Source organism: Penicillium riverlandense (assembly GCF_028828495.1).
Source record: "Penicillium riverlandense strain IBT 135883 chromosome Unknown utg000003l_segment0_segment0, whole genome shotgun sequence".
Lineage (NCBI taxonomy): Eukaryota > Fungi > Ascomycota > Eurotiomycetes > Eurotiales > Aspergillaceae > Penicillium > Penicillium riverlandense.
Genome location: NW_026643196.1, coordinates 6,333,108 through 6,345,179, shown reverse-complemented (window position 1 = coordinate 6,345,179; position 12,072 = coordinate 6,333,108). Strand labels below are relative to the sequence as shown.

General features: G+C 49.7%; 3 protein-coding genes across 3 annotated transcripts; all 3 read left to right on the top strand.

Annotated features, from left to right (window-relative positions):
* Positions 1-3,607: 3,607 nt before the first annotated feature.
* N7474_006206 (homoserine O-acetyltransferase family protein) lies at positions 3,608-5,185 on the top strand (the record flags this gene model as incomplete). Its single annotated transcript, XM_057197621.1, has 1 exon — positions 3,608-5,185. One exon carries the CDS (start codon positions 3,608-3,610, stop codon positions 5,183-5,185), a length of 1,578 nt encoding a protein of 525 aa, XP_057055017.1.
* Positions 5,186-7,109: 1,924 nt separating this feature from the next.
* N7474_006205 (sugar porter family MFS transporter) lies at positions 7,110-8,709 on the top strand (the record flags this gene model as incomplete). The annotated part of the gene is made up of 2 exons (XM_057197620.1): positions 7,110-7,311; positions 7,358-8,709. 2 exons carry the CDS (start codon positions 7,110-7,112, stop codon positions 8,707-8,709), a joined length of 1,554 nt encoding a protein of 517 aa, XP_057055016.1.
* Positions 8,710-9,862: 1,153 nt separating this feature from the next.
* N7474_006204 (uncharacterized protein) lies at positions 9,863-11,230 on the top strand (the record flags this gene model as incomplete). Its single annotated transcript, XM_057197619.1, has 4 exons — positions 9,863-9,901; positions 9,958-10,059; positions 10,115-10,258; positions 10,304-11,230. 4 exons carry the CDS (start codon positions 9,863-9,865, stop codon positions 11,228-11,230), a joined length of 1,212 nt encoding a protein of 403 aa, XP_057055015.1.
* Positions 11,231-12,072: the final 842 nt, after the last annotated feature.

Here is a 12,072-nt window from a genome sequence, read left to right as displayed (position 1 = left end):
TGGTGTCTCGACTGCCGTCTCGTGGCTCTTCAACTGGTTGATTGTCGAGATCACTCCTCCCGCATTTACAAATATTGGGTATCGGTATTTCATCGTTTATACCGTCATCTGCTTTTCTTACTTGCCAATCATCTCCTTCTTTTTCCCTGAAACCAAAGGACGGGATCTAGAAGAATCTGATGGAATATTTGCCGCCCCAAGAGCATATTCGACACAGTTCACGTGGGCCAAAACGACGCCGAAGCAATACCTCAGTGATTTCATGCAACAGATAGACGAACGAAAAGGGAACATCAATGAAAGCGAATCCCCATCGGAGGAGAATCAGAACAAGGAGATGACAGGTAGCAGCGAGGGCACGTCACACGTCCGTGGAAAAGCAGGAGATGCAAGTTTCGAGGAAGTAGAGCGAGCTTGAGAGCGAGGGAGCTGTTAGATAAGTCCGGCAAAGAGCCTGCAACGCAAACAGCCATGTTCTCACAAGCCAGTATATTAAGAAAGGAAATTTGTCCTAAATAGACCCTTCGTAGGGTCTGATAAAAGCATTGATGACGTGGACGCCTGAGGTGTTGCTCGCCGCCTTGATAGATAGGGGTTGTCAATACAAGAGTTCGCTTCGCTCGTTTTCTCTCCGTGATCTCGCTATTTCTCTGGCTTTTGGAAACACTTGCCACATCCTTTCAAGGGTTTGGCACGGTTGTAACATATATTATTGGACAGTTAGTGGAATTTTCTGTAGATCATCACTAGTCCCAGGGGAGATCGGAGCAGCGATAGAAGCCAGGAACGACAAGATCACGAAGGAGAGGAGTGGAGGATGTAAATTGTCTTGGAAGTATGTTCGACAATACATTCATCAGGATTTATGACGCTTCTGTCTAAATCTGACGTATCCCTTCTAGCAATTTTCTATACGCTAAGAAAATCTTGATAATCACTTGACATAACCATTATTTGGTGATGAGATAACTGTTAATTGCACTTAGCCCAAGTGGGCGTCGGAGACGCGGACTCGGTGTGGCATCCAAAGGTTCCAGTCCCAAACCCGTCCTTAAAAAAATTGACACCACAAACTCCCGAGTCCCACTTAAACGGTGACTTACTCCACCCTCAAAAGTCTCCTTGAGCCAAGGCATTGCTATTCCCTAACATGGGGGGACAGAAGGTACTCACATCATTTGGTATGCAACTGGCTTCTTTCTCAGTCACGTTGGACGCGGCTCATTATATTAGAAAACGATGGCATGCAAGAACTAGTATCTGGATTCGAGTTTCTCGAACAGGTATGCTAACAAAACTTCTGGTATACCTCATAAGATGCTTAATACAAAAGCCAGACAATGAACGCTATCGGTCAACAAGCAGATCAAGAAAGGGGGGCAAGGAGTCTGGCCGAGGACAAAATACAGCGACAGGATGAACTACTGGAAGGCTATCGCCAACAAGCAAAAAAGACGGTAAAAGAGGACCGCGTATTATCGATCCTCACAAATCCTCTTACTGATAAAGGGGCAAGACGAACAATGCGTCAGCTTTGTCAAGACATTGAGCAATGGGTGAAAAGGAATTTCAGCCCTTGTCTACCGGCCAGCACCGCTAACGGTTATGAGCATTCACATCCACCAACGGATGGCCACACATGGGAATCTATCCACATAGAAGTGGCAGATCGTATCTTTGAGAAAATCTTTGCCCCTTTTATGGTTGGGTTTGAGAAATCTATCCCGAACCACTGTCTCCTCAATCTCGATATTAAAATACAAACATCGGAATGCAAGTACAATTGGAACGGCCCTAAGACTTACAACATGCTGACCGAATTGTAGGCCCACCTCAGGCTTGGCAGTTCTGGCGTCTGGCTATGAGCATAGCAGTGGCCTCTGATTCGAGCTCTACTCTAGAAGATATCAGTACGAGCATTGGGAATGCCGTGGAAGAGCTATATTCACAATGTTCAACTACCGATAAAATAGAGCGCCAGCAACAGCTCGGGGACATTATAAAGCACTGTTACGAACTGAAGCAGCGTCTCGATCGCCAGAAACATACCTACCATTTCCGACACAGCCCACGGCAAATACCCTACAATGCCGAATACATGCGCAGAAGTTCGAGCCCACCTGTGTCTCCGGAAATTGTTAAATGTAGCCTATGGCCAATGTTGACAAAACTAGTGGCAGATGAGACCTGGGAAGTGGTCGAACGGGAGGTTGTACGGACTGGTCCACCATAGAAGAGGAATATTGACCTCAGGGATGAATACACTGCAGACTGGATAGCCGGCATGTATAAGTTAGAGCTGTACGAGTAAATGTGGCAGGAACTTGAATACAATTATTGTTGCTTCATTTTTTGGCCTTCCGAAAGATAGGATTCATGCACAACTACCAGCGCCGGTAAGTTATCTAGAAGTCTCGGTGCTGGTCACATAGATAAACAAATACCGCGGCAAGTTGCAGCCTGCCGCCAACCCCAGTGAAGGCCACCAGCGAGGCAGGGGGCTAGGCCCACGCACAGAAGTTCTTGGAGGATGGGACGATAGCTGATGGATCGGGGCAGAGGAGAGTATTGTTGAAGAAAACACAGACACAGGGAAATGTCATGTATGGCGGCGAGAGAGAGATCCGGACTGAGAGAGAGAACGATTAATGGATATGACGAAGAAGAAGCCTCTGTGAAAGAAAATCCGTCTATCAAGAGTGGCGAGCGCTGGACACCTCCGGCCCGATAATAAAACGACACCTTATACAAGACTGGTCGATGGACGCAGTCCAGTCTCACAAACATCCCTCCTTGCTTTTTGCCACTACGATTTTCTATTTAAATCAGAGCTTGGACAGGAGTGAGCCCCATCTTGGAAAGTCACGGTCGGAAGACTACAGTTGAGGGACTCGATGGTCGGGTTCGGTTGGAAGTGGAAACTGTAATGGTGTATATCCATCTCTGCATCAACTGCCTCAGTAGCCCAACTCCTTCCAGCCATTGCTACTCTGTCATGTGCCCACGATTGATTAGGGAGACAAAAGGAGCAGGAGAATCATGGAATCAATCGATCATGAATCAACAGACCGAAGTACAACAGAGAATGTTGAGAAAGAATAACGCATACGTATACTCTTGACTTGGAACCAAGGGTCGGCCCTCGCCCCAAAAAAGGTCGTAAAGATAGAATGGGACACATTTCCTTATGGAAACATCGGGTTGCCATCGGTCACTCTGCTGGGACGCCCCCCCATCCTCACCGGACCACCCGTCATTCCCATTCGTGTCCGAAAGACTGCGTAAGGCCAAATCTTACCATTGACTGCCCGTGTGTGGCAATCCGTGCTGGCCGCTTTGAGACCAACAAGAGGCTGATGCATAACACTACCCCCACCATCATCCTTTGGCCCAGTCTATAATATGTTGTAGCTATCCATGCATGCATCAGAGGCACGGCTGCTGCCAACAGTTATGTAATCCTCACTCTGCCAATCACCGCCTTTCCCGATGACGCCATGTGTTGGTGGCCTGAGGCAACCCCAGAAAACCCGCCCATGATCGTGAAGATGATGGCGATGACAGTCTTTCCTTCGTCGCCATTATTATTGAGCGTTGTGTCGCAACGATGCGCTCGGTCGTCGCGCGCTCTGTGTCTGGTACCCTTCGAGCCTTATCATGCCTGCGAATCGCCGAGTCGCCGTCCGTTTTCCCCGGTGCGCCGACAGCATGGTCGGCAAGCACCATGAGACCTTTGCATACGGCGCCTCCGCGCATGTCCTCTGCAACGGCGGCAGAAGCTTCCAAAGACTCCTCCAATCCGGCACTGTCGTTTCCCTGTCTCGACGCGCAAGATGCTAAGTCGGCGCTTCTCTCGGCTCGATCGCTGCAATCCGGCCCGGAACCGTCCTATACCACCGGCCAGCACGAACAGTTCCGCTGCAAGGACCCGCTCCTCCTGGACTGGGGTGGCGTGCTGCCCGAATTCGAGATTGCATATGAAACATGGGGCCAGCTCAATGCCGACAAGAGCAATGCCATCCTCTTGCACACGGGCCTGTCGGCGTCGAGCCACGCACACAGCACGCAGTCAAATCCCAAGCCGGGGTGGTGGGAGAAGTTTATCGGCCCCGGACTCCCACTCGACACAGACAATTACTTTGTGATCTGCACCAACGTGCTGGGGGGATGCTACGGCAGCACGGGGCCGTCATCGGTGGATCCCTCCGATGGGAAACGGTACGCGACGCGGTTTCCTATCCTTACGCTGGATGATATGGTGCGGGCGCAGTTCCGGCTGCTAGATACGCTGGGCATCCACAGACTGGCGGCGAGCGTCGGGTCCAGTATGGGCGGCATGCAGAGTCTGGCTGCCGGCGTCCTGTTCCCAGAGCGAGTTGGCAAGATTGCCAGTATCAGTGGCTGCGCGCGCAGTCACCCGTATAGCATTGCCATGAGGCACACACAGCGACAGGTGCTGATGATGGACCCGAAGTGGGCGCGCGGCTTCTACTATGACTCGATCCCGCCACACTCGGGCATGAAGCTGGCGCGCGAGATCGCTACCGTCACCTACCGCAGTGGACCTGAGTGGGAGCAGCGATTTGGTCGGAGACGCGCAGACCCTAGCAAGCAGCCTGCGCTGTGTCCGGATTTCTTGATCGAGACGTATCTCGACCACGCGGGCGAGAAGTTCTGCTTGGAGTATGATCCCAATAGTCTCCTGTACGTCTCCAAGGCTATGGACCTGTTTGATCTAGGCCATATCCATCAGACCGAGACACAGCGCCGTCGTGCAGAGTCTGAGGCTCGCATAGAGCGCGGTGGTATCGCCCCCAGCGTCTCCGATCTTGCATGCAGCCTCACCCTGCCTGAGAAACCGTATGAAGAACAGCCCGAAGCCACGGCCTCCGTGCGACCGCTAGACCAGCCTGCCGCTGCATCCAAAGAACCCACAGGAGCTCCTCGCGATCTTGTCAAGGGCCTTACTCCCTTGAAAAACCATCCGGTACTCGTTATGGGTGTGGCCAGCGATATTCTCTTCCCAGCGTGGCAACAGCGCGAGATCGCCGATACCCTTCGCGCGGGTGGCAACAATCGTGTCGAACACATCGAGCTAGGCGAGGATATCTCGCTCTTTGGCCATGATACCTTCCTGCTGGATCTAAAGAATATCGGTGGTGCTCTAGGCCGGTTCCTGCGGTAGGACAGCTTGAGCCTCGGTTTATTGTTAATGTTGAGTTGGCTTGCCCGAGCGAGCGGACTGTATCTACCATAGTTAGTGCATTAGTAGGCGTTTCATGTGAAATATATCACTCCTCCTCTTCCTGGTCGCTTGTTTTGGTCGTAGAAGCCGTGTAGCCCGTTTCGCGATGGCATTAGGACCAGACCCCGCCACTGATAGATTCGATAATAATGTGGGCGGCTAGGTATATACAGATAGACGATGCCCAACTAGCCGCCTCCAACGACATCTACGAGGCTGACTAGGAGAGCTTGATGCACTGCAGTCATTCATCTCATCCATCTATCATACGGTCTCTTCTCGGGCCTTGAGGGGCTTGATGAATGTGAAGGAAGTAGACCAGAAGACTGAACGTAAAATGAGGACTGCCCGGACCGATGTAGGATGCCCGAGGTACCGCGTCTAGTTCTTGATTACGGGAGAACTCTTTCTAGGGAGATCCATAAGCAAAGGCGAGCACTCCAAGTTGCGCGTTTCTCCTCCCAGAGGTCGACGCCTCTCCAATACCAACCACCTGAGTGTAATTTGGAGCAGCCATAGCTGAAATGGCGCTGCGATGGATGGATTCGTGATTGATGCGTGACGGATGTTTAGCATCCCGCTTACTTTTCATAATACAAAGTGCAAAGGCAATGCCCTCAGAAGTTGCTCTCAAAAAGAATTCATGGGCTTCCAGACGTTCCCGGCCGTCGGATGCCTTCAGAATTGGCTTTAGCTGATCCGCAGACAAGGGAGACAGCTCATCACTGGGCCGAAGAAGAAGAAGAAGAAGAAGAAGAAGAAGAAGAAGAAGAAGAAGAAGAAGAAAAGAGAGAGAAGTCAAGCAAACACACAATTCGATTCACTATCCTTAGTCTGTCATGCCCTCGGATTGAAAACTACCGGTATGCCACTCGTCACGGGCCTGCTCGACATCGTTACCGATGCCCGGTATACGGATGGAGCATTCCATGGCCTCGGAGTGGGGGCGACTGTCGTCATTGGGCGGTTAGTTGGTCGAACAACACCCATGGTGGTCTCTTGGATCTCTGTTCACCCTCAATCACCCACCGCTAGGGGATCTTCTTCCACTTGTGACCGAGAGTCAAGGGATGCAGTCCCAGCATGGTGTCATGAGAAGCTCTGGAGTGCGTATGGATATCGTCATGGAGACACGACCATTATCCGAATGATCGTCGTCGACGCTGGAGATGTCAAGTTGTGGGTTATCCGGTACCTGAGGACTGTCTGTCACGTGATTTAAAAGCTGTTTGCATTGTTTGACCTATCTGGTGCTATCCCGGATCTTGTTGCTCTAGGTCAAGGTCATTATCTCAGGAGAAAATTCCGGGGAAAAACAGGTGCTTCCGTGAAAGATCAGGCAGTGTTTTTCCTGGTTGACTAGCGCAGAATCAGCTTGATGATCCGCGCAAATACGAGCAACTTGCTAAGCGCAACTGGCCTCGGAAACCCTCCGACCAAGTCGGATCCGATGTTCTTAACAGTATAATAATTATTATTAACCAGGAATAATAACTTAATTAGTTAGCTAACTAGCTAACTAGCTCGGCTAACCCGTAGCTAAGCAAAACTGACCTCGGAGACACTCCCTCCGCGCCCCGACCAAGTTCTTCATAATACAATTGAATGGGAAGAATAGCTCGGCTAATCTCTGGTTAGTCTCGCAACCCGCTCTCAGTAGTTCCCCGCATTATAGAATTCGTGGGGCGTCGGTTATTGGGCCAGGTCCCCCGAAGTTTTGAACCTGGCAATGATCGCCGGTTATTATGTCCCCGACGGAACCTGAGTCTCCGGTTGGTTATAAACCCATGTTCTCACACTCAGTTGGGTGAACTGTGCTGTCATTTCTTTCCCAACATCCACAGAGCTCAAAAGCGGCATAATAATGGCGCGATTTTGGGGCCTTCGAGGCTCTAAGCTGCACTTGGCCATCTGGGCTGAGGCTTGCTTTGGTGTAATGATCTTCGGTTACAATCAAGCGTCTGCGGGTGGTGTGCTCGCCGATGTTACCTTCAACAAGCAGTTCCCCCGAATGGATACCCTGACGACAACGGGCTCCTTGCAGTCATACAACGCCAAGATCCAGGGTAAGGTCTCTTTCATGCTCATTAAATACAAGCTAACCTTGGATAGGTACCGTCGTCGCCATGTATACGCTTTTTGGTGTGTTTGGAGCTCTAGGATGCATCTTTCTCGGTGATATTTTAGGCCGTCGGAAAACAATCTTCATTGCTAGTATTGTACAAGCCCTGGGAGCTATCTTGCAGTCGTCCTCTTTTGCTTTTGAGCAATTCATTGTTGGTCGAATTGTCTTAGGACTCGGCACGGGCGGACTAATTGCCACTATCTCTGTCTGGCAGGCTGAAGTCTCAAAAGCAGAGAATCGTGGTGAGCATGTGTCCGCCTTTGGGATCTTCTGTGGATCTGGTCTTGGACTGGCTCTGTGGGTTGCCTTTGGGATGAGCTATACACAGCCGAGCTCAGTCTCTTGGCGCTTTACCATGGTTTTCACCGTGTTTCTATCGATCTTAGTCTGCTCCGGTATATTCAATCTACCGGAGAGTCCTCGATGGTTGAGCAAAAAGGGGCATTGGGAAGAAGCGCGAGAAATTCTCGCGCTTCTACACGACGAGGACCCATACGGGGAAAGCGTGAAAAAAGAGATCGAAGACATTCAAATCTCTATTGAGCGCGCTAGCAAAGGCAGTACTGGCGCTATGTTCAAAATGGGGCCTCAGCGAACGTTCCATCGTGTGGTCATCGCTGCCGTTGCCCAAATGATGCTTCAAATGAGCGGCATTAATTCGATCACATACTACGCCCCTGCAATTTATGAGAACCAGTTACACTTTAGCGGGACAGTCTCTCGTATCCTAGCGGCTTCATCCCAGATTGCTCTAGTTATAGGAGCATTCTGCTGTGTCTATACGGTCGATAGATTTGGCCGACGCAGACTGATGCTATTTAGCGCAATTGGGATGAGTATTTGTTTTGCCTGCATTGCCGGCCTCACTTCGAATCCAGACAATAAACCCGCTCTCAAAGCAGCTGTTTTCGTCTCGTACCTTTACGTCGTTGTCTACGTCATGGGATTTCTTGGCATTCCATTCCTATACGCTAGTGAAATAGCACCTACTCACCTACGAGCTTCCGTGTGTGGGTTGTCTACTGCTGTCTCCTGGCTTTTCAACTTCCTCGTCGCCGAAGTGACTCCCACGGCCTTTACTAATATCGGCTGGAAATATTTCCTTGTCTATTTCGCTTTGAACGCCCTGTTTGTGCCGATCATCTATTTCTTCTTTCCCGAAACCTCGGGACGATCACTTGAAGAGATCGACCAAATTTTCGAATCTTCGACATCTATCTTCGATGCAGTTGCTGTGGCCAAGAAATTGCCCAAGCGTCATCTCGCCGAATATCTGCAAGAGGAAAAGGGGTCTGAGATTGTCATTCCTGAAGCCTCTCATATCGATGAGGTGGCGTAGCCGGTCTGAGTGGTGGAAGTTGGTTACGCCCTGGGATGAGGGGGTGATAGCTGTTCAGTAGAATTGTTTCCAAATAGTGTCACACTTTCTGATGGATATTTGGCCGAGCAATGTCTTATAATGAATTTGTAAATGTTCCTTTGTCTCCATTCTGGCTATGATGAAGGCGATATCGGATGGGTCCCCAGTTCCAAGATGAGGTGGGTATACTTGCAGGGAGAACGGCCATGGATGCGCCGAGGAACCTTGCGGGACAGTGGAAATTCTCAATTGAATCAACTCAACGCTTTTTGGATCATTTTGTTTCTCGAAGAGTTCAGGCTGATTCTCCGCCCATTTCCTACTTCGAAAATGGGGATCGAGCAAATTCCTCAAATGAACGCTATCGGATACCGTAACGCGTGTGTCACTCGGCGATAAGTGGAGCATGTATTGAATTAAGAATTCGAATACACCGAATGATCGCATGCTTCTTTCTGTGTAGTATTAAAGGCCTTGGTTGGGGTGGGACTGTCGCCACGAGTCTCTATGGCAGTTGCGCAGCTGGTAGTAAGAAATAACAAACTCGACCGTAATACGCTATAACGTTGCCTTTCGGGCTGCGTGCAGCTTCATAGGCCTCGAAAATCCGTTGCTCCTTCAATTCCAGTGCTTTTGGCACCCTTGGGGGCACGGTGCTAGGAGATCAAATTTTGCAATTGTGGACACCGCGGAAGGCGGCGAGGGGTCGACGGAGGGCATGGTTATAATTTCAAATTATCTGTAGCTGACAATATTGCCATTTATTTGTCAGAAATGCCAGAAATGCTATGATCTGACCACCACCGAAACTACGTCATTGTGAATCACCCTCTCCCAACCTTGAATGAGCATTTACTTCCATTGGTGGATACATTTCCCTGATATTTCATGAACGAGCATTTCCCCTATTTTTGTCCTCAAAAAGATATTAGCGAGGTGATTTTTTTGGCTGTCATAATGATGGAATTGCAACGTGATACTACCGCGCCCTTTTATACTTTTTGATCTTTCAACCTTCGCTTTTCAAACTCGAATCCAAATACACCATCTGGTCCATCGATTCATTTACTACAGCATATTTACCTTCTTCTCGTTAATTACGCGGAACGGTTTTTACCTATACAGGTAAATCATGGCCAACGCAGTGGTTCAACTTCGTTGCGGTGTGAAGGTTCGAGCGCCTCTTTCTTATTACGTGAAATTATATATTCACTATGCTCCAAACAGAACGACGTGTGGGGAAAGAAAGGCAAGCAGTCGGTTGTCGGCCAGCTCTGGTCCAAAACACCGGACAATGCGCAGATCGACGAGTCCAAGAACTATTCCGAGGTAATGATACTTCTGATGAAAGAATCCTACTCAAAGTGCTCACCGACTTCTTTAGATGTGGCTGGGCACGTATCCCTCTAACCCATCCTACCTTCTCTCCACCGGCGAGCAGCTGGGAGATTATCTTAAGAAGAATCCTCAGTTTGTGGGCAAGTCCGTCTTAGATAGATGGGGACCAGAGATCCCATTCCTGCCAAAGGTATGAACTTCTACATATCTTCTAAAGCAGCAACTGACCGAAAAGATCCTTTCCTTTTCAAAAGCATTACCCCTTCAGATCCATCCCGACCTCGGTCTAGCTGCAAAGCTGCACGAACAAGACCCGAAGAAGTTCGAAGACACTAACCATAAGCCGGAGATAGCGATCGCACTTTCCAAGTTTGAGCTGTTTGTTGGGTGGAAGCCACTCGTCGACATCCAGGCCCTTTTTAAGTTAAAGCCGCTGGAGAAATTCGTACCGACCCAAACTCACTTCAACGATGAGACATTGCGGCAGATATGCAAAGCTTTGCTGAATGCATCGCCGAAAGTCGTGGCCACCACCATCAAGGAGCTACAGGAGATCCCGGAGTCGCATTTCGGCGCATATCCCTATATCCCGGGACTGTTAGATCGGCTGAGCAAGCAGTACACGGAGTTCGACAACGGCAACCTAATCGCTGCGCTGTTGATGAACTATCTAACCTTGGGACCCGGGGACTCCGTATTTGTGCCCGCTGATAGCATCCATGCATATCTAGAAGGAGATATTGTCGAGTGCATGGCTCGCTCAGATAACGTCATCAACACGGGCTTCTGTCCACGTGCTGAGCGCGACAGCGTCGAGCTCTTCAGCCAGGCACTAACATTTCAGCCACACAATGCGCAGGATGCGCTGCTGCCACGTCGTAAGAGCGACAAGGGCATGAATGGTAAGACGGATGCTTATGCGCCCCCAATTAGCGAGTTTGCGGTGTTGTGCACCTGTCTGGGAGCCGGCGAGAAGGAAACCCACAAATCTATCCTTGGTCCTAGTCTGATGATCGTCACGAAAGGCTGCGGTTCTATGAATATTGCTGGTGGGAAGAAGATGGAGTTGAAGGAAGGTTGGGTTTTCTTTGTTGGCCAGGGTGTTGCGCTGGACTTTTGCACTGAGAAGGGTATGGCCGTGTACCGCGCATATGCGGAGTAGAATTTGTGCAATGTTGTGTTGGGTCCTAGAAGTGATACAATGTGCTAATGAAGAGAATTTTTCGATATTGAATCATTTAGATTGTTTCGTAGTTAACTATCTAGTGCGGGAAGTGTTGCACAGTAGCGCGTCAGGTCAGGACTGACAGACCGATGGCAGAACCAGGGGATTCTGGCCGGCACTGAGCCGAATGCTACGACCGAATAGAATAATGAAGCAATCTAACGTCTTATTATAATCGAATAACGAGTGTGTTGTATATGGTGAAATCTAGACTACAGAATTTCCGCCCTCCAACCATTGCGATGCCCTGTTTGCAAGGCCAAATCCTGTCACGTGGGCGCTGGGCGCCAGCCCGGCTGCACTAGTTATTGGCTCTTAACATTAATTATAATACGTAGTGCTTTGCAGTCTGCTTGGACCATTCAATCGATCATCTGAGCAATAGCGTCGTATGATTCGCTCATGTCTCGGCGCTTCTACCTTCAAGTACGCGCCGGGCGCTGCTGGTGTTGGTGGCGCCAAACAATTTGTACCAATGTGATTCAATGCATGAATCCGCCGTGAGCGCTAGTTCCGGCGGCTGGCTATTTTAGAAGTAGACTCAGGGTGATTTGAAAGGCCCAGTCTCGGCTGGCGATGGGCCATGGCCGCAAATGTGACTCCTTGTTGTTTCCACAGTCTATCTATAGGTTGAAAATGACACTATCTTTGTTTCTCGGAGCACGAGAAGCTCTCAAAATATCTCCCCCTGAAACAGGGACCGTGTGTCAGGACTTCAGCCAACTTGATTCAAGTGCTGATCGGTTTCATAAACTCTATATTACTATCATGTCGTCTTG